Source organism: Bufo bufo, chromosome 10 (genome assembly GCF_905171765.1).
Source record: "Bufo bufo chromosome 10, aBufBuf1.1, whole genome shotgun sequence".
Taxonomy (NCBI): Eukaryota; Metazoa; Chordata; class Amphibia; order Anura; family Bufonidae; genus Bufo; species Bufo bufo.
The window spans coordinates 117046421-117074267 of record NC_053398.1 but is presented as its reverse complement, the minus strand read 5'-3'; the positions used below and the strand labels follow the sequence as shown (position 1 = coordinate 117074267).

The 27847-nt window shown below is 44.6% G+C and overlaps 1 protein-coding gene across 4 annotated transcripts in view; it reads right to left on the bottom strand.

The window, feature by feature from the left end:
• Window positions 1-22576: 22576 nt before the first annotated feature.
• NLRC5 (NLR family CARD domain containing 5) overlaps window positions 22577-27847 on the bottom strand; it is a 157235-nt gene continuing 151964 nt past the window's right edge. For all 4 annotated transcript variants that reach the window (XM_040409360.1, XM_040409359.1, XM_040409362.1 and 1 more), the window contains 3 exons: window positions 25470-25553; window positions 23860-23943; window positions 22577-22975 (listed from right to left, as the gene is read on the bottom strand). In XM_040409360.1, the coding sequence (XP_040265294.1) occupies window positions 22903-22975; window positions 23860-23943; window positions 25470-25553 (241 nt within the window). In that variant the 3' untranslated portion in view covers window positions 22577-22902. The remainder of the gene's footprint in view (window positions 22976-23859; window positions 23944-25469; window positions 25554-27847) is intronic.

Genomic DNA, 27847 nt, shown 5'->3' with positions numbered 1-27847 from the left:
TGTAGAAATGTCTCAAGATGGCTAAGTGAAGTTTACCTGTAGCATACACATTGTTAGCTGCAGATCTTTCAGAGAAGGTCAAAGTTGGAGGTCCCCTAGCATACTGTACCTATAGATCACCAATCTCTTCCAGAGAGCCAGATAAAAGGATGTCATCCTTCTCTACTGAGCTGAGGTGGAAGGTCAAAAACAGACAAACCCACTCATATGCCCTTTTCCAAAGGTTCCAGTCAATGGAAGCAGCACTCGAATGCTTCCACCACTCCCATTCCTATCTTTATGAAGATAAATCCTACTTTCCAACTGAGAACTGTGATTTAAGCCTGTATTACACTTGCCTATTCTTTGGAAGATGACCGCTAACGAGTGGTTGTATGCAGGGCTGGGACAAGGCCATTTGGTGCCCAGGGCGAAGATGGCAAACTGCGCCCCCCCCCCCCCCCGTTTTTAAGAAAGAATGGGCACAGTGGCTGCGTGTGATGGGCACAGTGGCTGCGTTTGATGGGCACATTGGCGACAATTGATGGCACAGTGGCTGCATGTGATGGCACAGTGGCTGGGTTTGGTGGCATAGTGAGGCTGTGAGGCTGCAAGCATGGCTCAAAATAACACAAACACTTTTTTTTTATTTGCCATTTTTTATTAACAAAGTGCTGGTCACCTCAGTCAGCCTCCTCCACCAGCATACTGGTGGCAATTGATCAGGCAAACTGGCAGCACGCTGGCGGCAATTGATGGGCACAGTGGGGCAAACTGGCAACAATTGATGGGCACAGTGGCTGTGTTTGATGGGCACAGTGGCTGTGTTTGAGGGGCAGAGTGGCTGCGTTTAATGGGTACAGTGGCTGCGTTTAATGGGTACAGTGGCTGCGTTTGATGGGTACAGTGGCTGCGTTTGATGAGCAGAGTGGCTGCGTTTGAATCGGCACAGTGGCTGCGTTTGATGGGCAAAGTGGCGAAAATTGACGAGTGGCACAGTGGCTGCGTGTGTTGGCACAGTGGCTGTGTGTGATGGCACAGTGGCTGCATGTGATGGCACAGGGGCTGCATGTGATGGCACAGGGGCTGCATGTGATGGCACAGTGGCGACAATTGATGGCACAGTGGCTGAGTGTGTTGGCACAGTGGCTGCATGTGATGGCACAGTGGCTGCGTTAGGTGGCACAGTGGCTGCATGATGGGCATAGTGGCGACAATTGATGGCACAGTGGCTACGGTTGGTGGGCACAGAGTGGCTGCATGTGATGGCACAGTGAAGCTGCAATTAATGTTTGTTTTTTTTTTACAGAAAAGGCAAGCTTAAAATAACACAAAATCATTTCTTTAAACTGCTTTTTTTTATTAAAAAAATTATGATCATCTCAGTCCAATCCCCCCCCCCCCCCCCCCCGGGGGGGGGGGGGATTGGACTGAGATGACCATAATTTTTTTAATAAAAAAATTAGTTTGTTATTTGTATTACATTATTTTCTTACTTTTTACAGTCTGTGTGTGAGTAGCAGCTAGTGAAGGCAGGCTCCTCGTGGCTTGTTCTTCACGCGCCGACACAGCTCCCTGTAGGCTGCGCGAGTCCTCCCTCTCTCACCTCACACCTCGCCTCCGGCGTGAGCCGCGTGACGTCACACGGCGCACGCCGGTGGTATCAACCAAATGAATCCTCCATGGGGGGGGGGGGGCGAGGAAACGCAGAGGAGGAAAGGGAGCCCGAGCCAGGAGCGCAGTCGGCACAAAATTCATAGGGGGAGAGAAGGAGCAGCGCTGACATGGCTGGTGGGGACGGTGTAGGCGGGTGCAGGAGCGCACTCAGCACAGCAAGCACAGCAAGTGGCGCTTGGCTAATGTGGTACAGTGAAGCTGTACACTGCTGGCACTTCACCTGCGCCCCCCTCCTGTCCGCAAATGGTAGCGCCCAGGGCACCCGCTCCTTCGGCCCCTGCCTTGTACCGGCCCTGGTTGTATGAACGCTCGTTAGCAATCATCTGCCAGTGTAATACTGCTGCCGATTGTCCAATGAATGAGCAAACACTCGATCATCGGGCAATCATCGGCATGTAATAGCAGAGATCTCCTGAGCTAGCTAGCAAGCGATTGCTGGGAAGGAACTCTTTCCTCCCGACAATCTCTGACACATCGGACTGTGTAATACCGCTTTTAGGGTCCTTCATTCTCGACAATAGTGAGGTCCACCAAGGGTTGTCTGACTAATGGCAGGTCATTAAAGGAAAAAAAATTATGCTGGACAACTTCTCCCCGACACTGATTGCAGTAGGAAAATATATGAAAATGTTCAGTTACAAGTACAGGGATAATGCACACAGCAGTCTCAATGCACTGTGATGTCACAGCACACAATACAATGATGTCACAGTACAGTAATAGAAAGTGATGTCACAGTTTAAGAATAATAAACACAGTCATGTCACAGTATAGGAATAATAAAGTGATGTCACAGTATAGGAATAATAAAGTGATGTCACAGTATAGGAATAATAAAGTGATGTCACAGTACAGGAATAATACAGTGGTACACAGTACAGAAGTAATAAACAGTGATGTCACAGTACAGTCAGGAATAATAAACACACTGATGTCACAGTACAGTCAGGAATAATAAACACACTGATGTCACAGTACAGTCAGGAATAATAAACACACTGATGTCACAGTACAGTCAGGAATAATAAACACAGTGATGTCACAGTACAGGAGTAAAAAACAGTGATGCCACAGTACAGTCAGGAATAATAAACACACTGATGTCACGGTACAGTCAGGAATAATAAACACAGTGATATCACAGTACATGAGAAATAAACAGTGATGTCACAGTACAGCAATAATAAAAATATGTCACAGAACATGATAAACAGGGATGTCACAGTACGCTAATGGCACTGTACAGAAATAATAGTGATGTTAAAGTACAGGCATAATAAACAGTGATGGCACCATACAGTAGTAATAAACGGTGAAGCACAGTACAGAAACAGTGATGTCACAGTACAGGAATAATAACTCCTGATGTCACAGAACAGAGATAATAAACAGTGATGTCACAGTACGGAGATAAACAGTGATGTTACAGTACAGGGGTAGTAAACAATGATGTCACAGTACAGGAATAATAGCAGAGAAGAGGAATCGTACAGTGCACATCATGAAATTATTAAAACAAATAAATAAAATATGCTACACATTTCAATGCCAGTCCACTGTCTTCATCAGGAGCCTGATGAAGTCAGGGGACCTCATTTATTGGCTTCAATAAACATTGTTTTATTAAGAAGCTCCCGGTGCAGCGCTCAGTTCTTCTTGGTGTCCACTGTATGACTAGTGCTATCCATTTCCAGCCTTCCTTGAATGTGTTCAGCATTGAGCACAGCATCCTGTGTATCCTCTGCCCTCAGAGGAACTTCACTTTGTACCGATGTAGTGCCTGGCTTGCAAGTGTAAGGAGATTTATATTACCAGGGTATCATCCACCCATTTGGATGGTATCACATTAGGGAGTGTCCCTTGTTATCTATTCTTTTACAGCAGTGGTCCCCAACCTTTTTTGCACCAAGGACCAGTTTAATGCAAGACAATTTTCCCAGGGACTGGGTTGGGTGGGGAAGAGGGGGTCTAGGGCGGGGCTTAGGCAGGGCTTAGGTACTATGCAGGAACTATGCCAGCAGTGTGAAACAGGCCTTACTATTACATTGATATCTTCCTGCCTTTATTTCAGGCTGACATGGTAACTATACCTGAATTGGCTGCACAAAACTGACTAGGGTCTAGTGGTCACTGGTCTCTGCGGCATTGGTCTCTGCTGCACTGGTCTCTGCTGCACTGGTCTCTGCTGCACTGGGCTCTGCTGCACTGGTCTCTGCTGCACTGGTCTCTGCTGCACTGGTCTCTGCTGCACTGGTCTCTGCTGCATTGGTCTCTGCTGCAATGGTCTCTGCTGCACTGGTCTCTGCTGCACTGGTCTCTGCTGCACTGGTCTCTGCTGCACCGGGCTCTGTTGCACTGGGCTCTGCTGCACTGGGCTCTGCTGCACTGGGCCCTGCTGCACTGGGCTCTGTTGCACTGGGCTCTGTTGCACTGGGCTTTGTTGCACTGGGCTCTGTTGCACTGGGCTCTGCTGCACTGGGCTCTGCTGCACTGGGCTCTGCTGCACAGGGCTCAGCTGCACTAGGCTCTGCTGATATTTTCAAGGTGACGTGGAAGAGGATTAAATCAAAGAATAATGATAAAGAAGGTCAAGGGGTATCAAAACCAAACACTGAAGAAAAAAATTAAGACCTCTAAAACGTAGCTTTTATTCTACTCGTAAAACAGACAAGAGCCGACCAGGCCCATTCATCTATAGATGATTGAACTGGGTAAGTATGGTGCCAAAGTTAAAAAAGATACAAAATCGTATGGGTAGTCAGATAGTGTATGGGACCTAGGCAAGTAGATGGTATTTGGAGGGTATGCAGGAGACCAGATACTAGCGGATGACTATCCATGTCGTTTCCCTTGCTAAAACCTCCGCCCGGGGACGACCCCTAAAGGTGGAATCTCCCCGTCCTCATACCTCCTCTGGCTAGCCCTATTGAGCCCTCAAAAAAAGCTGGATTTCCCTCATATCCCAGAGGCTGAGTTTCCCTCGCACCCCAACGTGTTTCTCCCTCCTGGGTTCATCAGGGGGTTGTTAAGAAAGGAAATTGTCCTGGGCCCTCAAATAAACAAAATGATACCCCAAAAAATGATTAGTGCATTTGATAACACAAGATAATAAAATCAAAGGTCAACTTTACGTGATGCAGGTCTGTAGTAGCAATGTATAGAGGAGGCGTCACATGTGAATCCTTTAATGAGGGAATGGTACATTCACATGCTGCCACGTACGATGAGGGCACGCTACAGGCCTCCGGCAGGTGCGACATGGAGCTAGCCAGGGGAGGTACTGTTGTGCCTTTTCATAGGTATATAATATCTATATCTAAATATCCTAATTACAGTGGATTTTGTATATAATAGGCCATGTGTGTTGTATTCACCATTGTGTATGTATTTAAAAGTAGGCCGAAAGAGTTTCATGAAAAGGACACAGTTCATGTCCAAGTCTGAGAAAAATCATTCTTGTCTCCTTATAGATTTATTACTAAGATAAGGATATTTTCTAGACGCAGCTGGTGCTAATTACCTCTACAGTTTGGTATCTATTAATGAAGCAGAAAATCTGTAATATCTATATACGCTTATAATCAACCTTAGTTTTTGTATAAGAAAATCAATAGAGCTTATGTTTTGTTTTAGATTGAATATTATGAAGGATGTTTATGTATCTGTTATCATATATATTTCTCAATAGGAACGTATATATTCCTAGAGTATGATGAAAACAGTTTAGGTATAAACCTTGCTATTGAGTCTCTGTCTAGGGAAAGATGTGTTATTTTAACTAACCATCAATCACCCATTGGTGGAGGCACAGATATCTCTGTGAGAAAACAAGGTTCATTATATTATTATCAGTATGTAAATATGAGAGTATCAGAAAAGTCTAAATGGTGCCCAAAAGTCTGTGTTTTAGTTAGTTTTTGTGTCAAAATTAATCCATCAGCTCTGATTTAAGGTTCCATATGTCATGTGTATAGAATGTGAGATAAAGTCATACTTGGATATTTAACCCTTACTAGAAGGATACTAATAGCTTAGGTAATAGTGTCACCTAGGAGTAAATGAGTAACATTACACCAACAGCAGAAATGCATTTTGGGTAATACAATGACATCACAGTCATTATCATATGTACATGCCTAGCCGACAATGATTGGAAAACTCCAAGTTAGGAAGGTGTGTCTAACTGATAAGTTTGTGATCATAAACCACACACACGAGGGAAAAGGAACAGCAACAGGAAAAAGACAGGGGGGACAAGGAAAACACAAAGAAAGTCCAGGAGAAAGATCCCAATTACCAGGACAGACTTTGGAGCTGACTTCCCTTAGTCTCTGCACATCATCTGCATTCTTGGGTAACGTGTAACTTTATTCCGTGAAGTGTTGATATAAATTAATTAGCCTGATATTTAGAAAACTCCCCGTTGTATGGCGGATGGCTACATCAATATTGTCACTATTCAGTAAAGATGCATATTACTGAATAAAAGATCTAAATATTTATTTCAGAGGAAATTCTCTGATTGGAATAATTTCATTCCATAGTCAATACCAGGCTTGATAATTTATTAGTTGTGGGACAATCCTACCCGATTATCCAAGATTTGTCATAGTTTTGTACAGAGCAAGGGTTCGTATCTGTCATTAACATTATTGAGTTTTGTATCTGATGATTGTGGTCGAGACGATTCGTATTACATTTTATGTTTGAGAGGTACTGTGTATACATTTGTCTTTGTATAAGTGCCATCTAGTGACGAGTTCTGGGTACTGCATATCACTGTGTGTTATTGCATATTATTGAACTTTACACTGATTAAGCTTTGATTGTATTTAAGTTATTGTATAATAAATCATTTATATTTTTGCATAGATGCCTGTACCATATTTTACTGATTGCACAACATAATTTAATAAACAACAAATTCTATTTGAGGTGTTTTATATGTCCACCTCCAGGATCAATCATCTTTTGAAATGTTTCCTTTGATCCTTTCTTTTATATAAATCATTTTGCTTTATATCCCCGACAGTATGAGGACGGGGAGATTCCACCTTTAGGGGTCGTCCCCGGGCAGAGGCTTTAGCAAAGGAAACGATAGGGATAGTCATCCCCTAGTATGTGGTCTCCTGCATACCCTCCAAATACCATCTACTCGCCTCCGCGGTCCCTAGTGTTTCACTTACATACACTATCTGACTACCCATACGATTTTGTATCTTTTTTAACTTTGGCACCATACTTACCCAGTTCAATCATCTATAGATGAATGGGCCTGGTTGGCTCTTGTCTATTTTACGAGTAGAATAAAAGCTAAGTTTTAGAGATCTTAATTTTTTTCTTTAGTGTTTGGTTTTGACATGGAACAGGTCATTCTCCCGCTCGCTCCCTCAGATACTAGCTGAAACTGGATGCCGACAACCCCCCTCCCCCTCGGACTGTCATGTTTATTTGCGTTGTTGGGGCAGTGAGACCTAACCAATCCCTGCCTCACTAGCTATTTTCAAGCATTTTCATTGGTGGCAGTGGCTGGCCGGCATCACAGCTGGAAGAAAGGAACACTCTCCTTTCTTCATGCTGTACGGCCCCCCCACTGTGTGTGATGTGAACAATCTTCCAGGGCCTGGCCCTGGGTCGTGGCCCGGCGGTTGGGGACCGCTGTTTTACAGTACAGGAATAATAAACAGTGATGGCACAGTACAGGAGTAATATTGATGTCACAGTACAGGAATAACAGTGATTTTACTGTAGAGGAGTAATAAACAGTAATGTAACAGTACAGGAGTAATAAACAGTGATGTCACAGTACAGGAGTAATATTGATATCACAGTACAGGAATAATAGTGATTTTACAGTACAGGAGTAATAAACAGTGACGTCACAGTACAGGAGCAATAAACAGTGATGGCACAGTACAGGAGTAATATTGATGTCACAGTACAGGAATAACAGTGATTTTACTGTAGAGGAGTAATAAACAGTAATGTCACAGTACAGGAGTAATAAACAGTGATGTCACAGTACAGGAATAATAAACAGTGATGTTACAGTACAATAGTAATAAACAGTGATGTCACAGTACTGGAATAATAGTGATTTCACAGTACAGGAGTAATAAACAGTGACGTCACAGTACAGGAGCAATAAACAGTGATGGCACAGTACAGGAGTAATATTGATGTCATAGTACGTGAATAATAGTGATTTTACAGTACAGGAGTAATAAACAGTGATGTCACAGTACAGGATAATAAACAGTGATGTCACAGTACAGGATACTAAACAGTGATGTTATAGCACAGGAATAATAAACAGTGATGTTACAGTGCAGGGATAATAAACAGTGATGTCACAATACAGGAGTAATAAACATTGATGTCACAGTACAAAATAATAAACAGTGAGGTCACAGTACCGGAGTAATAAACAGTGATGTCACAGTACAAAATAATAAACAGTGATGTCACAGTAGAGGAAAAATAACCAGTGATGTCACAGTACAGAATACTAAACAGTGATGTTACAGCACAGGAATAATAAACAGTAATGTCACAGTACAGGAGTAATATTGATGTCACAGTACAGGAATAATAGTGATTTCACAGTACACGAATAATAAACAGTGATGTCACACTACAGGATAATAAACGCAGTGATGTCACACTACAGGATAATAAACAGTGATGTCACACTACAGGATAATAAAAGCAGTGATGTCACAGTACAGGGAGCATTACAATTTATAGGGCTCATATGCATATGGATTATAATAGAACATATCATATGTTCATCTGTCTTGATATAATTTAATTATATATTTTCAGCAATAAAAGTTCATTGATATGTATGTATCAGTGGCATTTCAGTGTGGCTATCAGGTTAAAAAAAAGTTTAAAAAGTGTAAAGTGCCCTGGGCTAAGTAACAATAAGGTCCCAAGACAGCCTTTCATAGCTACTGGCATTGTATCTGGAGATTCATCTGAAATCAAAAATCATTACGGGGAAAATGATATTACTTTGGTTTACACTGTCTATGAGCTACCTCTGGGTTAGGCTGTGATCACGGTGCTAAACGTGGTTAGTTTTTATGTATTTACAGCTATTTTTGTCTCTGGCAGCACTAATGCCCATGAGATATATCCATCTCACAAGGAGATTCATGCAAGAAATGAGCAGTTGCTACACGTAATTAGTTTGGTAATGTTTCAAGATAAATTAAATATCTGACGTTGAAAGGGTTGTCTCAAGACACCCTGGTGCTGGATGGGAATTTGGTGGGAATTTAAAAATGTGAGTGATTTTTTATTTTTATTTTTTATTATTTTTACAAATAATTTTATTTTTTATTTTGGTCAAACGACCCCCGGACATTCTAAAAACCATTAGAGTTAAAGGGGTTATCCAAGATCTATAATGCCCCCACAATATGCCCGAGCCCTCACAGAGGTTGCACTTACCTCGTTTCCCGACACCCGCATCGCTTCTCATACCGGCACGGCAGCCTCCATATGGGGAGGGGGGGGGCAGTACAGATCTTGGATAACCCCTTTAAAAGAAACGAGATCTGGAAATATGTTTCTTGTTGGTATCAGAATGTAATCACAGGCACTCTGGATTAGAAACGTTCTGAGTGAATCATGGGTTACATGTCTCCACAGATTGCTGCATTTAATTTTGACATTTTTATTTCAAGGACTTCAAGGCAAGAAGAAGGGAAAAAAAAAAAAAAGAGGAAGGAGGCTGAAGATGTTTCTGAAAATAATCTTTATTTGACTGACAACTATTTTTCTGACTCCACCATAACCGTGCATGCTTACCTTGGCCAAGCTTGCATGTTTATTGCAATGGGAAAAGGAAAGTGAGCCCCTGCAATACCCTTCTGGCAATGGTTTAGGGTCTATTTACACTGCAAACATCAGAGGATTTCCCAATTTGGTGAACGGTTGGGTGTATGCTCCAGGAACTTTCCCAGCTACAATCCACCATGCCTGATCTGTTTTGTGCTAGTGTTGTTGGCATATCACTAGAATACGCCACCAATGTCCGATAGGTGCAGGTCCCACCTCTGGGACACACACCTATCTCTAGAACGGGGCCCCTTAAGTGAACGAAGATGCACTGTGCAAGCATGGCCATCCTCTATTCATTTCTATCGGAGTGACGAAAATAGTCGAGAGCTGGCTCAGCTATTTTCAGAACTCCCCTAGAGGCAGGGGCTTAAAGGGAACCTGTCACCGGGATTTTGTGTATAGAGCTGAGGATATGGGTTGCTAGATGGTCACTAGCACATCTGCAATACCCAGTCCCCATAGCTCTGTGTGCTTTTATTGTGTAAAAAACCCAATTTGATACATATGTAAATTACCCTGAGAGGAGTCCTTTACGTGAGATGAGTCAGGGACAGGACTCATCTCAGGTTAATTTGCATATGTATCAAATCGTTGTTTTTTTACACAATAAAAGCACACAGAGCTATGGGGACTGGGTATTGCGGATGTGCTAGCGGCCATCTAGCAACCCATGTCCTCAGCTCTAATCCAGGTGACAGGTTTCCTTTAACTACCATAGCAGCAGACCATGTGAATGCTTTGGGGCCCAGGGCAAGACGGGGCCCAGTCTTAGTTGGGATTATCTCCTCTTCTACTGGAGGTGAAAACTTGTTCAGGACTCTACCCTGTAAAGGAACAATTTTTAACAAATGAGGCTGTGGATAAATGGCCCTTTCATTGAAAAGGGTCTAGGCACAAACCCTTCTGTCCGGTGGGGGGGGCCTGGTTTGATCCTTGCTATGGGGCCCTTACTTCTCTATGTATGCCGCAGCCTAGAGGTGAATGGATAGGTGGCCGCGCTTGTACGGTGCGCTCTCCATTCACTTCTATGGGAGTTTTGGAAATAGCCATGCACACTTACTCGGCTCTTTTTGAAACAACCATAGAAGTGAATGGTAAGCACGGTGCACATGTAAGCACGGTGCACAATCTTCTATGCATTGGGGGCCTATTTAAGAGGTAGGTGGGGATCCCAGAGGTTTTGGACATTGGTGGAATATCCTGGCCATATGTCACCAAAGTTTGAGATGGGCCAACCCCTTTAAAGGGTTGTCTGGGGTACAGATAATGATGGCCTATAAACAAGCTAGGACATCAGTATGGGATTGGAGCGGGACTCACGTTTCTCCTACTGAATTACTGTTTTGGGCAGCCATGGTACAGGAAACTATACAGTGCACAGAGAGGATGCAGAAGGCTCCATACACTGTGTAGTTTCCGGGCCTGTTGTACTGCAGTCCAACTTCCATTCACTGCTGGGCTTCAGTAACCTGCCACAGCTACTACACAGTATATAGAGCTGTCTGCTTTCAGCTCCGTACGCTGTACAATTCTGTCTGCCGGTGGGAACAAGAGAGAGTTGAGACGAGTCTATATTCTTTGTTATTTTACCACATTTAGGCACTTTGGGAGGTTTTAAAATAAGTCGGACAACCCCTTAAGGCTCATTTACCCTGATTTATGAAACCGTCTAAAAGAAAAAATGGTGTTGCCCATAGCAACCAATAGCAGCACCGTTTCCTTTTGAAGAGCACTATTAGACATGAAATCTGTGCTGTTATTGCTTATAGCAACAGGTTTTCTATTAGACAGTTCCATAAATCTCACCCACTTTGCGAATCCAATTTTCATGCAAATCCATGTTCTTGAGCAGTCCTTCATTTACACAGCCAGACTTAAAACTTGCAGCACAATAAAAATGTATGGTGTTATAAGCTCTGTTCTGAACAATAAGAGTAGTCAGACTATTTGGGTACAGTACCCCCTTTTGTGTGAGGCCTACCACCAAAATTAGCTGAATATATACATTTAGAACCATACAGGATATGTGGAAATACATGTATGTAGTAAAAAAAAACAGACAGACACTTTCTAAAGAAATAAAATACATTTTTTTAATGAAGATCTATTTGATAACCACAAAAAAAAGAAGTATTTTGGGAGCAACAAAGGGCATAGGAATTGAAGAATAAGAATAAGAATTCTTAGACTGGAATTACACATGCAGTTTTTGTTGTAGTTTTTGAAACAGTACAGAAGTGGATAAAAAGAAGGAGAAGAATTAGTCTTTCCTCTTATACTTTACATTTTTTATGGATCCATTCCTGTGTTTAACTCAAACACCACAAAAATGCTTGTGTGATACCAGCCTAAGGGAAGCGAAGTGTGTGACTTAAAAAAATCCCTAAGAACTCGGACAGTGTACCTCTTGTGTAGTTTAGAACAATGAAGTTGATTTTGCTCAAAGAGTGTAGCCTCATTAGCTGTCTACAAACTGAATACATCACTGAGGCTCCTCGTGGGCTGAACCAGCAGCCACAAGAAAGCAACCAATCCTCTTTCAGGAGCTAGGGCTGCTCACAAAATAGCATGCAAAAAATTTACTGTATCATTTCAGCTTTTTACTAAACCAGCATAACCCAGATCATAAAATAAAAATCGAGCAAGAACAAAAGTGCATGTTCAGACTGACCTGAGAGTTCATAGCTGCCACTTGATCAACATTCTCATCTACATTATATACATGTGCAAACTTGTCACATAAAAACCAATACATCATCTACAAACTTTATGGAAACATACTGGCCTCATTCATGAAAATTAGTGTAGGCAAAAAAGTGGACCAATACGTAACCAATCCGATCATTGCTTTAATAGAAACCAATCAGATCATGGCTTGTACAGAAACCAACCAGATCTCTGCTTTAGGCCTCCTGCACACGAACGTATTTTTTTGCGGTCCGCAAAAACGGGTCCCGTTTTTCCGTGATCCGTGACCGTTTTTCATGTCCGTGGGTCTTCCTTGATTTTTGGAGGATCCACGGACATGAAAAAAAAGTCGTTTTGGTGTCCGCCTGGCCGTGCGGAGCCAAACGGATCCGTCCTGAATTACAATGCAAGTCAATGGGGACGGATCCGTTTGACGTTGACACAATATGGTGCAATTTCAAACGGATCCGTCCCCATTGACTTTCAATGTAAAGTCTGGAGTCCCTTTTATACCATCGGATCGGAGTTTTCTCCAATCCGATGGTATATTTTAACTTGAAGCGTCCCCATCACCATGGGAACGCCTCTATGTTAGAATATACTGTCGGATATGAGTTAGATCGTGAAACCTCATTTCCGACAGTATATTCTAACACAGAGGCGTTCCCATGGTGATGGGGACGCTTCTAGTTAGAATATACTACAAACTGTGTACATGACTGCCCCCTGCTGCCTAGCAGCATCCGATCTCTTACAGGGGGCCGTGATCAGCACAATTAACCCCTCAGGTGCCGCACCTGAAGGGGTTAATTGTACTATCATATCCCCCTGTAAGAGATCAGGGCTGCCAGGCAGCAGGGGGCAGACCCCCCCCCCCCCCTCCCCAGTTTGAATATCATTGGTGGCCAGTGCGGCCCCCCCCCCCTTCCTCCCTCTATTGTAATAATTCCTTGGTGGCACAGTGTGCCCCCCCCGCCCCCCCCTTCCTCCCTCTATTGTAATAATTTGTTGGTGGCACAGTGTGCGCCCCCCCCCCCTTCCTCCCTCTATTGTAATAAATCGTTGGTGGCACAGTGTGCGCCCCCCATTGGCCCCCCCTCCCTCTATAGCATTAACAACATTGGTGGCCAGTGTGCGGCCTCCCATCTCCCCCCCCCCCCCCCCGATCATTGGTGGCAGCTTACCTGGGAGCTGCAATGTTCGTGTCCGGCCGGGAGCTCCTCCTACTGGTAAGTGACGGTTCATTTAGCAATGCGCCGCACAGACCTGTCACTTACAGTAGGTGGAGCTCCCGGCCGGACACGAACATCGCAGCAGCAGGTAAGTATGAATCTTCTACTATTGTACTATTACTAAGTAACCATGGCAACCAGGACTGTAGTAGCGTCCTGGTTGCTATGGTTACCGATCGGAGCCCCAGCGATTAAACTGGGACTCCGATCGGAACTCCGCTGCCACCAATGATGGGGGGGGGGGAGATGGGAGGCCGCACACTGGCCACCAATGTTGTTAATGCTATAGAGGGAGGGGGGCCAATGGGGGGCGCACACTGTGCCACCAACGAATTATTACAATAGAGGGAGGGAGGGGGGGGGGCGCACACTGTGCCACCAACGAATTATTACAATAGAGGGGGGGGGGCCGCACTGGCCACCAATGATATTCAAACTGGGGAGGGGGGGGAGGGTCTGCCCCCTGCTGCCTGGCAGCCCTGATCTCTTACAGGGGGCCGTGATCAGCACAATTAACCCCTTCAGGTGCGGCACCTGAAGGGGTTAATTGTGCTGATCACGGCCCCCTGTAAGAGATCGGGTGCTGCCAGGCAGCAGGGGGCAGTCTTGTACACAGTTTGTAGTGTATTCTAACTAGAAGCGTCCCCATCACCATGCTAACGCTTCTGTGTTAGAATATACTGTCGGTTCTGAGTTTTCACGAAGTGAAAACTCAGCTTTGAAAAAGCTTTTATGCAGACGGATTTTCGGATCCGTCTGTATAAAAACTAACCTACGGCCACGGATCACGGACACGGATGCCAATCTTGTGTGCATCCGTGTTCTTTCACGGACCCATTGACTTGAATGGGTCCGTGAACCGTTGGCCGTGAAAAAAATAGGACAGGTCATATTTTTTTCACGGCCAGGAAACACGGATCACGGATGCGGCTGCAAAACGGTGCATTTTCCGATTTTTCCACGGACCCATTGAAAGTCAATGGGTCCGCGAAAAAAAACGGAGAACGGCACAACGGCCACGGGTGCACACAACGGTCGTGTGCAGGAGGCCTAATACAAAATAATCCCTAGTTCTTTTGTTAGCATGTATAACAGTGTGCTGCCATACATATTTTGTTTGCTGTCTGCATGTTAGCTTTATGGATCTGCACCTGTGATTTTGGATATGCTAGTCTTAATTTTCTTGCAGTTTATTAGAAATCAGTCAGATCACTCCTTCAGACAAATGGCAGATAAAATGTGACTGATTCCCATGGGTCGCACATTCCCTTTATTTGATTACACAAATATTTTTTTAAGAGACCTATTATAAATACACATCTGATTGTCTATGAATGATCTTTGTTTCAATGAAAGATAATTGTCCGACTATTGGACAAAAATGTCAAACATCAGCGGACTGCTTTTCAGATGGTCTGTCATCGGTGATCAAAATATCATTTTGGTAATGTGTCTGGCCCAGTGGCATAGCGTGAGTTGCCCGCACCCGGGGCAAGCCACCAAGTATTGCGCCCCCCCCCCCCCCCAACCTCTGGCCACACTCCTTTTTACAGATAATGTAGTAGATGTCACTTGCACTCATACAACACCACAGATAACACAGTGATAACTCTCTGAGTACAGATAATGTAGTAGATGGGTGTGAGGCCCCAGAATTCAGAACATGCACAGTGTGACCTGAAGTCTGGGGCCAGGCTACTACAGTGTGGGCCAAATTCTATATCCACCCTCCCATCACTACAGAACATTCAGGGTAATACAGCGCCACATACCTCTTACATCCAGTGACTTCTCCTTTGATGTAGTTTTTCATCTCTGCAGTTTGACAAAAAAATCTTAGTTTACTACTTTTCCATCATCCTCCCATCTTCTGGACAAATCATCCTACCACCCCCAATACTGTGCCGCTGTGCTCCCCAATATTATACTGCAGAAACAGATAAACCCCCTGATAATACTAGTACCACACAGATATTGCCCCCTTCAATAATTATTGCCACACAGTGCCCTAAAATAACTGCACCCAGCAAGTTGTGCCCCTGACACTAATAGTGTAAACATAACGTCCCCCAAAAATAATTGTGGTAAGCTGATACTGTGCCAAGGTGCCCCAACAGTAATAGTGGTCCCAAAAGTCCCACCAATAGTAATAATTCTCTGCTAGAGAACACATGGTAGTAATAATGCTCCCATAGTGCCCATACTAGTAATCATGTTCCCCATAGACTCCCAGTAGTAATAAAGCCCACCATAATGCCCCCCAGTAGTAATAATTCTCCTTATAATGTGCCAGTGCAAAAAATACCCCCTTATAATGCCCCCACTTGAGCTAATGTCTCCATAGTACCCCATAATGTGCCAGTATAAAATACCCCTATATAGTGCCCCCAGTAAATGACCCCATAGTGCTCCTCTCCCCCCTTCCTCCTAGTGCCTGTCACGGTCATATTGGTGTTTGACAGTGACGCGGTTGCCGTGCAGACTGGTTGCCAGGGGCAACGTGTAGTTTGTGGTTTGCTCGTGCACTTCCCCTTTAACCTCTTCAGGACACATGACGTACCGGTACGGCATGTTGTCCTGGTACTTAAGGACACATGACGTACTGGTACGTCATGTATAGTTCCGATCACTGCCGCCCGGCGGGTGGTGATCGGAACCCGGTGCCTGCTCAAATCATTGAGCAGGCACCTTGGCTAAATGCGCGGGGAGGGGGGGGGGGCGATCACTGTGTCGGCGATCACCGCAAACCGCAGGTCAATTCAGACCTGCAGTTTGCGGCTTTTACCTGCGTTTGCGGCGGTGATTGGAGATGCCATCGGGTCCCCATGCGGCTGTAGGGGGGACCCGATGGCATGGAAGGCAGTGCGATGCCTAAGGAAGGCATCGCGCTGCCTTCCGGTGACGAGCCTGTGAGATCCAGCCCCCTGGATCTCACAGGCAGAATGCTGTATGAGTAATACTCACTGTATTACTCATACAGCCAATGTATTCCAATACAGAAGTATTGGAATGCATTGTAAAGGGATTAGACCCCCGAAAGTTGAAGTCCCAAAATGGGACAAAAAATAAAGTAAAAAAAAAAGTTGAAAAAATAAAGTTTTCCCCCCTTGTTACCTTGCCTCACAAAAAGTGTAATATAGAGCAACCAAAAATCATATGTACCCTAAACTAGTACCAACAAAACTTCCACCCTATCTCTAAGTTTCTAAAATGGGGTCACTTTTTTGGGAGTTTCTACTCTAGGGGTGCATCATGGGGGCTTCAAATGGGACATGGTGTAAAAAAAAACAGTCCAGCAAAATCTGCCTTCCAAAAACCGTATGGCATTCCTTTCCTTCTGCGCCCTGCCTGGTGCCCGTACAGCAGTTTACGACCACATATGGGGTGTTTCTATAAACTACAGAATCAGGGCCATAAATATTGAGTTTGGTTTGGCTGTTAACCTGGGGTAACTGGAAAAAAAATATTAAAATGGAAAATCTGCCAAAAAAGTGAAATTTTGAAATTGTATCTCTATTTTCTATTAATTCTTGTGGAACACCTAAAGGGTTAACAAAGTTTGTAAAATCAGTTTTGAATAACTTGAGGAAAGTAGTTTCTGAGATGCAGTCACTTTTTTGGACTTTCTACTCTAGGGGTGTATCAGGGGGGGCTTCAAATGGGACATGGTGTAAAAAAAAAACAGTCCAGGAAAACCTGCCTTCCAAAAACCATATGGCATTCCTTTCCTTGTTGCGCCCTGCCTGGTGCCCCTACAGCAGTTTATGACCACATGAGGGTTAACGACATTTGTAAAACCAGTTTTGAATACCTTGAGGGGTGTAGTTTCTAGAATGGGGTAATTTTTGGGTGGTTTCTATTATGTAAGCCTCGCAAACTGACTTCAAACCTGAACTGGTCCCTAAAAATTGGGTTTTTGAAAATGTCAGAAAAATTTCAAGATTTGCTTCTAAACTTCTAAGCCTTTTAACATCCCCAAAAAATTAAATATCATTCCCAAAATGATCCAAACATGACGTATACATATGGGGAATGTAAAGTAGTAACTATTTTTGGAGGTATTACTATGTATCATAGAAGTAGAGAAATTTAGACTTGGAAATTTGCAATTTTTTACAAATTTTTGGTAATTTTCTTTTTTTTTTTTTATAAAAATTATTATTTTTTACTTCATTTTACCAGTGTCATGAAGTACATTATGTGACGAAAAAACAATCTCAGAATGGCCTGGATAAGTCAAAGCTTTTTAAAGTTATCACCACTTAAAGTGACACTGGTCAGATTTGCAAAAAATGGCCTGGTCCTTAAGGTGAAATAAGGCTGTGTCCTAAAGGGGTTAAGGTGTGCCTCCCTGCTGTTTGGTGTGCAAGGGGTTAATCTTCTGGCTAGTAGGGATTAAGGTGTTTCCTGGGTGTGGCCGCAAGCTTGGTATAAACCTGTGGCTTGCTGGCTGGGGTAGTTTTTCTACAGCCTTGTTTGGTGATGGAGCTCTGCTTCTTGCCTGGGTGATTCTGCCCAGTCCTTTAGGGCCACCTTATGGAACATAAATTGTCTTTCCTTATGTTTGCTCCTGATTCCCTACCTCCCTTGTTATTTGTCAGGTGTGGGTTTATGTTCAGGGTGTGTTGTACGTCTTCATGGTTGTTACATGTCTGGGCTTTTGTTAGTGTTTGTCCCTACATGTATGTTTGACGTTTGCCCTGTATGTTGTAGCCTGTATGCAGTGCTGCTTGGGGCTGCCATGCACTGTGTGAGCATGGGGGGCTCTGGCAGAGTTGGTATGCTGGATTCCTGTGTGAGTTGTTTGTACTGTGACCTGCTGTGTGTTCGGGCTCCTGTACTGATGCACGGGTTCCAGTTGTGGTGGCTTCGGCAGGTAAGTGAGTTGTCATGTTGTTCTTACCTGCCGATCCTCTTGCTGTGTACAATCTCTCCCTTTCCCTGCTTCTAGGCCTTTAGAGACTCCTGTTCCTCCGTGTTGTAGATGAACAGGTCGTCTCTTCCCTGCTCCTAAGTGAGGGATTTCCAGGGCGACTCAGGATATTAGGTATCCAGGGTATGAGCCGTCCCACCATCAGGGTCTGCTCATACGGTTAGGAGTTAGGGAGAGGATTAGGCACGCAATAGGAGGTGACCTGCTCCCTGATCCCGGCGTCCTGGCCTAGTTGCTACCATTATCCCTTTACATTGTACGGTGGGGGGTTTCCCCCCCACTCCCCACCGTGACAGTGTCCCCCATAATGTACCAGTATAAAATACCCCTTTGTGGCCTCAGTAGATGCCCCCATAGTGCCCCTCAATAATGTGCCAGTAAGAAGTGCCCCCATAGATGCCCTGATAGTGCCACTCAATAATGTGCCAGTAAAAAGTGCCCCATAGAGCCCCCCAATAATGTGCCAGTAAGAAGTGCCCCCATAGATGCCCCAATAGTGCCACCTAATAATGTGCCAGTAAAAAGTGCCCCCAATAATGTGCCAGTAAGAAGTGCCCCATACATATCCCCACAGTGCCCCCCCTAATAATGTGCCAGTTAGAAGAGCCCCCATAGATGCCCCCCAATCATGTGCCAGTAAGAAGTGCCCCCCATAGATGCCCCCCCAAACATGTGCCAGTAAGATGTGCCCCCCCATAGATGCCCTCCCAATCATGTGCCAGTAACAAGTGCCCCCACAGCGCTCCTCTCCTGTATTGTACCATATAAAAAAAATAAACACTTATACTTACCTCCATCAGGCTGGCAGCGATGCGATGCAGGCCTCTTCCGGCCTGTGTCCCACACTGTACGGCTCAGGCGGAGCGATGACGTCATTGCGCCGCCTGCACCAGCCTCTGATGGGCTGCAGGCCTAGTGCCTATCAGGCTATCAGAGGAACGGGGAAGGTAGACGCCTCTCCCCTGCCCGCAGCATCCATCTGTATGACTGTCCTGAGGACGGCGATACTGACTATGGAGATGAGCGCTTCCACAATGGAAGTGCTCATCTCCCTGTGCCCTGCCGCCGCCCCTCAATTGTCACCAGGGCCGCACCGCCTGAGGAGGGCCGCCTAGTTGGCGCCCCCTGCTATTTTGCGCACGGGGCAACGCCCCCCCCCAGCCCTTCCACGCTACGCTACTGGTCTGGCCACCTTAATGCGACCCTCCTGTTGAAGAAAAAGAAAAATCTCATTAACTGTGAGGCGAACAGAACACTTACCTGGTGTCCTCTTTTTAATCTTTTTATTTCCTGATCTGCTAATTCGTGGGCAAATCTTCTGCCACCCAAGATGGCCACCCCGCTTCTCAGACTGGTTTACACTGTGCTTCAGTAGGTCAAGACACTTCCTGCTTGTCCAGCCCTGCTCTTCTATTGACCAGCAATATTCAGTGAGCAGTGCTAGTCAATCAGAGGGCAGGAGGAACTGTCTTTGACTACCTAACACACAGTGTGTGCAGCACCCCCGAAGAGGTTTACTGCAAAAGGGTAATTGTTATAACATTGTATTGCTAAGGGCAGTGTTCTAATATAGCGTAATTGTATACCTAACAGAATTGTATGGATAAGTTAGGGTTAACATCTTGACTGAACACCTTTAGGGTTCTAGGAAATGTACCAGGATCCACCCCCTGGTTAGTCAGTCAATTGAGAGTCTATGCTTAGCTGAGGAAGAGAGATGTTAGACCTATGTTGTACGAGCTCCTCAGAGCTAAGCCCAAGTTTCAGAGAACCATCTACTCTGAGACTACAGTTACCCAAGCAAGCTACTCTACTACAAAAGAGCTCCAGAGAGAGAAAGGAAACTAGAAGGTCCAGAATCTACAAGGTCATGCACAGAGTCAGTCAGCAAGGTATTGTGCACGTTTATAGCAGAGAGGCTTTACTGCTGTGAGAGGAATATTGCTAACACACCCTTCCACACTTTAAGAAGGTTTGGCCAGCCGTATCTTAATTCTGTACCCCTCAGCCTGGGAATTACAGAACATATACAGCGAGGAACAGAAGTTTTTGAACACCCTGCGATTTTGCAAGTTCTCCCACTTAGAAATCATGGAGGGGTCTGAAATTCACATTGAGAGGCAGAATAAAAAATAATTGTTCCCCAGTTAATATTATTATTTTTTCTTAAACTGGAGAGTCACTTTTAGGTTCAGTTCACGTTTTTCTATACTGCACTGGCTTTTATTGTTCTGTACCACAGTTAAACCACTCACAACATAAATGCAAATAGTTTTTGCTATTTTAGGCAAACACTATATGAACAGGATTCTTAGAAAACGCTCACATGTGTAACAGCAGGCCACTGCACTGATCAGTAGGCTCATGCAGAGCTTTACAGATGATCAGCAGACCTATAGGCTGTGTGCAATTTGTATTCTCCATTTTAAAAAAAGTGTACGCAGCTCCTATGCAGATGTATGCATCTCCATGATAACAGACTACAGACAAGCCATCTGATCCTGTTATCATGTGTTGTTCTGTTCCATTTGTGTCCCCTCATATTTCCAAATTACAGAACTTAGGAATAGGGGCCAGATGCAGCAGAGTAAGGTCAGACATACTCATTAGCTGCTGGCCATGCAATCTTTCCCAATCCCTCTACATACATACAGGGAGTGCAGAATTATTAGGCAAGTTGTATTTTTGAGGATTAATTTTATTATTGAACAACAGCCATGTTCTCAATGAACCCAAAAAACTCATTAATATCAAAGCTATTTTTGGAAGTAGTTTTTAGTTTGTTTTTAGTTTTAGCTATTTTAGGGGGATATCTGTGTGTGCAGGTGACTATTACTGTGCATAATTATTAGGCAACTTAACAAAAAACAAATATATACCCATTTCAATTATTTATTTTTACCAGTGAAACCAATATAACATCTCAACATTCACAAATATACATTTCTGACATTCAAAAACAAAACAAAAACAAATCAGTGACCAATATAGCCACCTTTCTTTGCAAGGACACTCAAAAGCCTGCCATCCATGGATTCTGTCAGTGTTTTGATCTGTTCACCATCAACATTGCGTGCAGCAGCAACCACAGCCTCCCAGACACTGTTCAGAGAGGTGTACTGTTTTCCCTCCTTGTAAATCTCACATTTGATGATGGACCACAGGTTCTCAATGGGGTTCAGATCAGGTGAACAAGGAGGCCATGTCATTAGATTTTCTTCTTTTATACCCTTTCTTGCCAGCCACGCTGTGGAGTACTTGGACGCGTGTGATGGAGCATTGTCCTGCATGAAAATCATGTTTTTCTTGAAGGATGCAGACTTCTTCCTGTACCACTGCTTGAAGAAGGTGTCTTCCAGAAACTGGCAGTAGGACTGGGAGTTGAGCTTGACTCCATCCTCAACCCGAAAAGGCCCCACAAGCTCATCTTTGATGATACCAGCCCAAACCAGTACTCCACCTCCACCTTGCTGGCGTCTGAGTCGGACTAGAGCTCTCTGCCCTTTACCAATCCAGCCACGGGCCCATCCATCTGGCCCATCAAGACTCACTCTCATTTCATCAGTCCATAAAACCTTAGAAAAATCAGTCTTGAGATATTTCTTGGCCCAGTCTTGACGTTTCAGCTTGTGTGTCTTGTTCAGTGGTGGTCGTCTTTCAGCCTTTCTTACCTTGGCCATGTCTCTGAGTATTGCACACCTTGTGCTTTTGGGCACTCCAGTGATGTTGCAGCTCTGAAATATGGCCAAACTGGTGGCAAGTGGCATCTTGGCAGCTGCACACTTGACTTTTCTCAGTTCATGGGCAGTTATTTTGCGCCTTGGTTTTTCCACATGCTTCTTGCGACCCTGTTGACTATTTTGAATGAAACGCTTGATTGTTCGATGATCACGCTTCAGAAGCTTTGCAATTTTAAGAGTGCTGCATCCCTCTGCAAGATATCTCACTATTTTTGACTTTTCTGAGCCTGTCAAGTCCTTCTTTTGACCCATTTTGCCAAAGGAAAGGAAGTTGCCTAATAATTATGCACACCTGATATAGGGTGTTGATGTAATTAGACCACACCCCTTCTCATTACAGAGATGCACATCACCTAATATGCTTAATTGGTAGTAGGCTTTCGAGCCTATACAGCTTGGAGTAAGACAACATGCATAAAGAGGATGATGTGGTCAAAATACTCATTTGCCTAATAATTCTGCACGCAGTGTACATACTTGGCTCGGCCAAGCATGCATGTGTCCTGAACAGAGAGATTGGGGAGAAAGTGGCTGTCACACACCTCTGGCAGCGTTTTTTTTCCTGAGGACAAAAGAATTGGGCAGTTGAAATCCAACACTTGCGTCGGGAGGCCACCACAGGCATCAGATGGTCGGCTGGTCCTGCTGAAATTGGCAGGTTTGACCAACCTTTATCTTACGTGCATGTCCAGCTAAACACAAGTCTGCAGGATCTGATTCTTTTTTCTCAAGCCTATTTGCAAAGTTGTTTCCTTATTTGTTTTAGAAGAAGCTTTTTGAAAGCCTTTAAAGTTGTTTTTTTTCAAAAGCTGAGCCTTGCATTTTCTTTGTGTAGCTTCTCTGCCATCTCCTTTGTTAGGAGATTGCCCCATAAGCTGAAAAAAACACAAGAATGTTAAATCAACATTGCGCTCATTTTAATTATGAAGGAATCAATGAAAGCAATAATGGACGCGGCATAAACACGTTGCTAACCCTTTCCTTACCACAAGAACATACAGAATCATTGTGTGTCTCTATGAGGAACTGGAATGGGTGGGTCATACTATACAGAGAGATAAGACCTACTGTTTATATAGTAGGTAGGGGAGGTCAGTGGGGACCTGATCTGCAGGGATAATTTCTACATACAACAGCTATTCTGTGCACAGGAACCTGCAGTGAGAAAAGGGGTGATCATAAACAAAATGGACTTGGCTTCGGCTACATTTACATGACCATGAAAAAAACGACCATTAAAAACGTCTCACTGGTTTTCTTTCTTTTTTTTTGTCCTCTTTTTCTGACAAAAAAAACCCCCTAAAAGAACAAACACGTCTCACTGGCTATTCTGCATCCATGTGTGCATCCATTTCCTGGCCGTTTGTCCGTTTTTTAATGGCTGTTTTGCATCTGTTTTTCATGGCTGTTAAAAATGGCCATGAAAAACAGATGAATTCTTTTAAGCATCGCAACCCCTTTAGTGCCTTCAGTACCCCCCACAGTGCCCCCAGTATCTATAATGCTCCCCTGTATTGCCCCAAGTGTCTATAATGCCCCTCATAGTAGCCCCAGTATATATAAGGCCCTACACAGTGCCATCCTATATATAAAATCCACCCAATGATGCCCCCTGTATATTAAATGTCCCACAATATTATGGTGGGTTACTAGTATTTTGATGGATTATTATACTAGCCACTCAGGAGAATGTTTTTTTCTATCTGTTCTACCTATGAGGTTCCATGACTTTTAAATATAATCAGTATTTCTCACTTACCTTATCACTTTAATCCAAAGACAGACACTTAATGCTTGGGCCATCGCTTCTGCGCCTTTCACTCTAATCTGGTTTTTCTCAAGACTTCAAGGAAAAGATAATTGGGATCTATCAGATGGGTCTACAGCGTGTACAGTATAGGCTCTGCTTCATCCTAATTCTATGTCTACAGAAACAATCTGTCTCCTACAGTTTCTAACATTGGACTGGGTTGGATTTTAAACCGTGTAATTCATCCAAAGAGAAGTGGTGTGTCACTTTCAGTGGACGTGGATCCACTATGTCAAATGACTAGTTTGAATTTGGGCTACTTCTAAGGGCGTTATCCTGGATGTCCCCTGGTATTCATCTGTTTACCCTAATACAGGGATCTGGGCTTCACTGCAGGGGAGCCACCAGGCCGCTACCTCCTGAAATAACAGTTGACCCACAGGGGTCAGAGATTCTTGTGCATAGCAGCGAGGGATCAGGCCAAGCTTGTGGTCAGTAACAGGCCGAGATCAGGGCAGGCAGAGTTCGTGCAAACCTGAGAAACAGTCCAAGGGTTTGGGAAGGCAGCCCCGGGTTAGTACAATGATCAGACATGGTTCATGTCAGGCAGCAGAAGGTCAGAATCTGGAAATCAGGCAGAGGCTGGTATACGTGCAGACAAACAGATTATAGCACTTTATAGGATCTGGCATGCTAGAAAACCTATTACTCAGGAATCTCTCCCTTGGAAAATGTGCCTTAAAGGGGTTGTCCATGAAAAATATTCTACAGTTTTTAAGCCGGCACCTGTATCTGAATACATTTGTAATTGCATGTAAAATTTAGCATAGCTGCTGAGTTATCCAATAAAATGTATCTATATAGCACCACCTGCTGTTAGTTTTTTTTTTCGTATTTATTTGTCCTGCTCATTGAGAAGGCCGCACATGCTCAGTTTCATCCTTCAGCTGCCTCCTGAGTTGTGATAGGGAGAGCATGGACACGCCCCCTGAGCTGCAGCAGAAAAGACACTCCCTTGAGCTGCCAGCTTGATATAAATCTAGCAGAGCAATGAATGTGGAGATCTCTGGGTCCGTGTGAGGTAAAGGGCTGGTTATAGCTTTGTTAGAAAGAGATTGTACTATATGATGTCAGATTTTCATTTTTTACCTTAGTCATAAGATAACCCCTTTAAGTACCCACAGGTGTCCAGCCATTGCCTGGCAGAGACTAGAGTAATTGCGTACTAGCTGTTTAAGAGCCAGGGAACATGTATGTGTCCAATTGGAGACAGGAAGAGGACTTCCAGTCTGGGACAGGCCGCACCCCGCAGCAAGGGACACAGGACTCTGAAAGCCAGTCCCGCTGCTGGAGGGAAGATGTGGGCCAGCAGGGCCCAGCTGCCGGGCAGGGGATAGATGAGTGAAGTAGCGCCCTTGTCCACCTTGTACCAGAATAGCAGCGGGCACAGAGACAGGCTGTTAAAAACATATGGCACCATGTCGTGGCAGCACTCTGTGCCTGCCGCCATTCCTCTACCCAGGGTGGGCATGCCCATTTAGCCAAATCTAAGATATCTATTAGCTCATGAATATCAGTCTACATCCTAAATGTATTGAGTAGTTAAGATTTGCACTTACTCCATCTTCTTTAGTCTTCTCATGTGTTTTAAAGAAGAAGACAGAGCACACAATCCATCATCTCCAATTCTGTTCCAAGACAATCTACAAAGATATTTTAATTAATTGTGATCAATGTATATTATCATGTTATTATTCTTGCAGTATATGATTATATGTCTATTTATACAAAGTATGACATGGTAGAAAATCTATCCAGCTTTCCAGCTTTTATCTAATCTGTGTTTATTCACTCTGTTAATTGTTGTACTATAGAAATCAGTTTTTTGGAGATTTTTTTATGTTTGGCTTTACGATTGCAGTGAACCATTGGAACATGAGAGATGTGCTAGCACCGTGAAAAACTGTCCTGCCAGAGGTGAGAGGAGTACTGCAGTGTCGGACTGGTTTCTTGATTGACTCCAGCAGCTCCAAATGTTTTTTATTTTTCTTATCCTTGACCTTTGGACTCCCCTATGGCATGAGAGCCTGGGCCCAACAGGGGATCCTCTGGTACTCTGGTTGTCCAGTCTGGTACTCTGTTGGTCCAGTCCGACCCTGGAATTTTGCCAGAGAGTTAAAAATGTGTTTAACATAAAAACATGATATTAACATCAGGTCATTTTCTAATGACACATTCCCTTTAAAGGTCCCACAGAAGAAGGGCACACAAAAGAAAAGGATGCCTTTGATCAAAGTAGACAGGGGCTGATCATTTATGCATTGGATGTAAAAAAGATGAAGGGGTTCGCTAACAGGAGTAGATAAAGCAATAAAACTCTCCTCCAGGCTTGTGAGTCTCCGCTGGGCTCCCTCGATATAAATGTCCAGTTTTACATCTTCGCAGCCAATCACTGGCCGCAGCAAAGAACAGATCCCCCTACGTCATTTGACCGTTTGTCATGATGTAAGGCGAGCCGGTAACCTCTGGTGCTAGGGATTGGCTGTAGCGATGTCAAACCGGATGTTTACATTGTGGGGGCTCAGTGAGCATCGCAGGCCTGGAAGAGATGCAAGGAGCCAGCACCGGGAAGGAGGCAAATAATCTTCCCTTTACAGGTCAGGTAAAGTGGGGGAGTTTGCCAACCCCACTCCACCCCCACTTTCTTGAAAAACTCCTTTAAAGGCGTTGTTCCACGAAAAATATTCTACATTTTTCAAACCAACACTGTAACAGCGACCTCTGTGCGGTGCTGTTCCCCTACTCATCACCGTGGTCTCGGGCGCCGTGCTCATCTGTGATCTCTACTTCCAGCCTCTGTTGCAGCTCTGGACTCTGCCTGTGCGGTTGGTATTACCTATGTGGATTGCGCTCCACAACTTCCATTTAACCTGGACACTGCTTGTACTCGGCTGCTGATGTGGCAGTATGCATCACTCTCTGGGCGGGGCTGAGTCATGTGATCTCGTTAACCTACCCTGGCTCTCCTGCAGGTATTTAAGCAGGTATTTAAGTGGCTCAGCCTTTTACCTAGACGCCTCAGAGTCAAGGTCCTAATCTTGTGCTAAAGAGCTTGCTTACCACTCATGTTCCTGACTTCATACTTAGTTCCTGGACTTTGTTTATCGTCTGATCCCTACCTGCTTGCATCGCCTCTTCCGTTGCCAACACGGATTGTCTGATCTTGTTCCTGTGCCGCCTGCCCTGACCCATTGCTTGTTCTAACTACGTCTCTGCCTCTTCCTCCGGTTCCTGTCTTGTTGCTCCTGGTAACGACCCTGCCTGTCTTACCACATCTGTACTGTCGGTACCTTCGTAGGTACCTCCTCGTCTGCCTGGACCAGCTGCCACTGACTGGTTTACGCTCTGGAGTAGCCCCTGGCAATTACCAACGGTCAAGCCTATCCTCACCATCTGAGGCTCTTGTGAAATCCAGGTAGTTGCTTAGTTACTCCCCTCCAGAGTATTGCTAGTCAGTGGCACAGTGGGTTCACATCCATTGATCCGAGCCATGGACCCCGCTGCTCTTCCTTAGACCGCCTTCATGATCTCTTACAGGAATTTAAGTGCCAGAGTGAACAACAAGCAGTTCATGCAAAATGTCGCTGCTCGCTTGGATACCATCTCTCCTCCGGGCACTGCAGGGTTGCCAGTCGCTCCTCCACCTGCTACGAAGCCACCGGTGATTCCAGAACAGAGTGCAGCCAGAATGCAACTCCAGCTGCCAACCCTCTATGATGGTAATCCAAAGATGTGTCGGGGATTCCTTAATCAGTGCCTGATCCACTTCGAGTTACATGGGCAGAGGTTCCCTACGGAGCGGTCCAAGGTTGCCTTCATCATATCCCTGCTGTCTGATGAGGCCCTCTCCTGGGAAAACCCTATTTGGGAACGTGGAGGTCCAGAGACGACTAATCTGCAGTCCTTTCTGACTACCTTCCGGATGGTCTATGAGGAG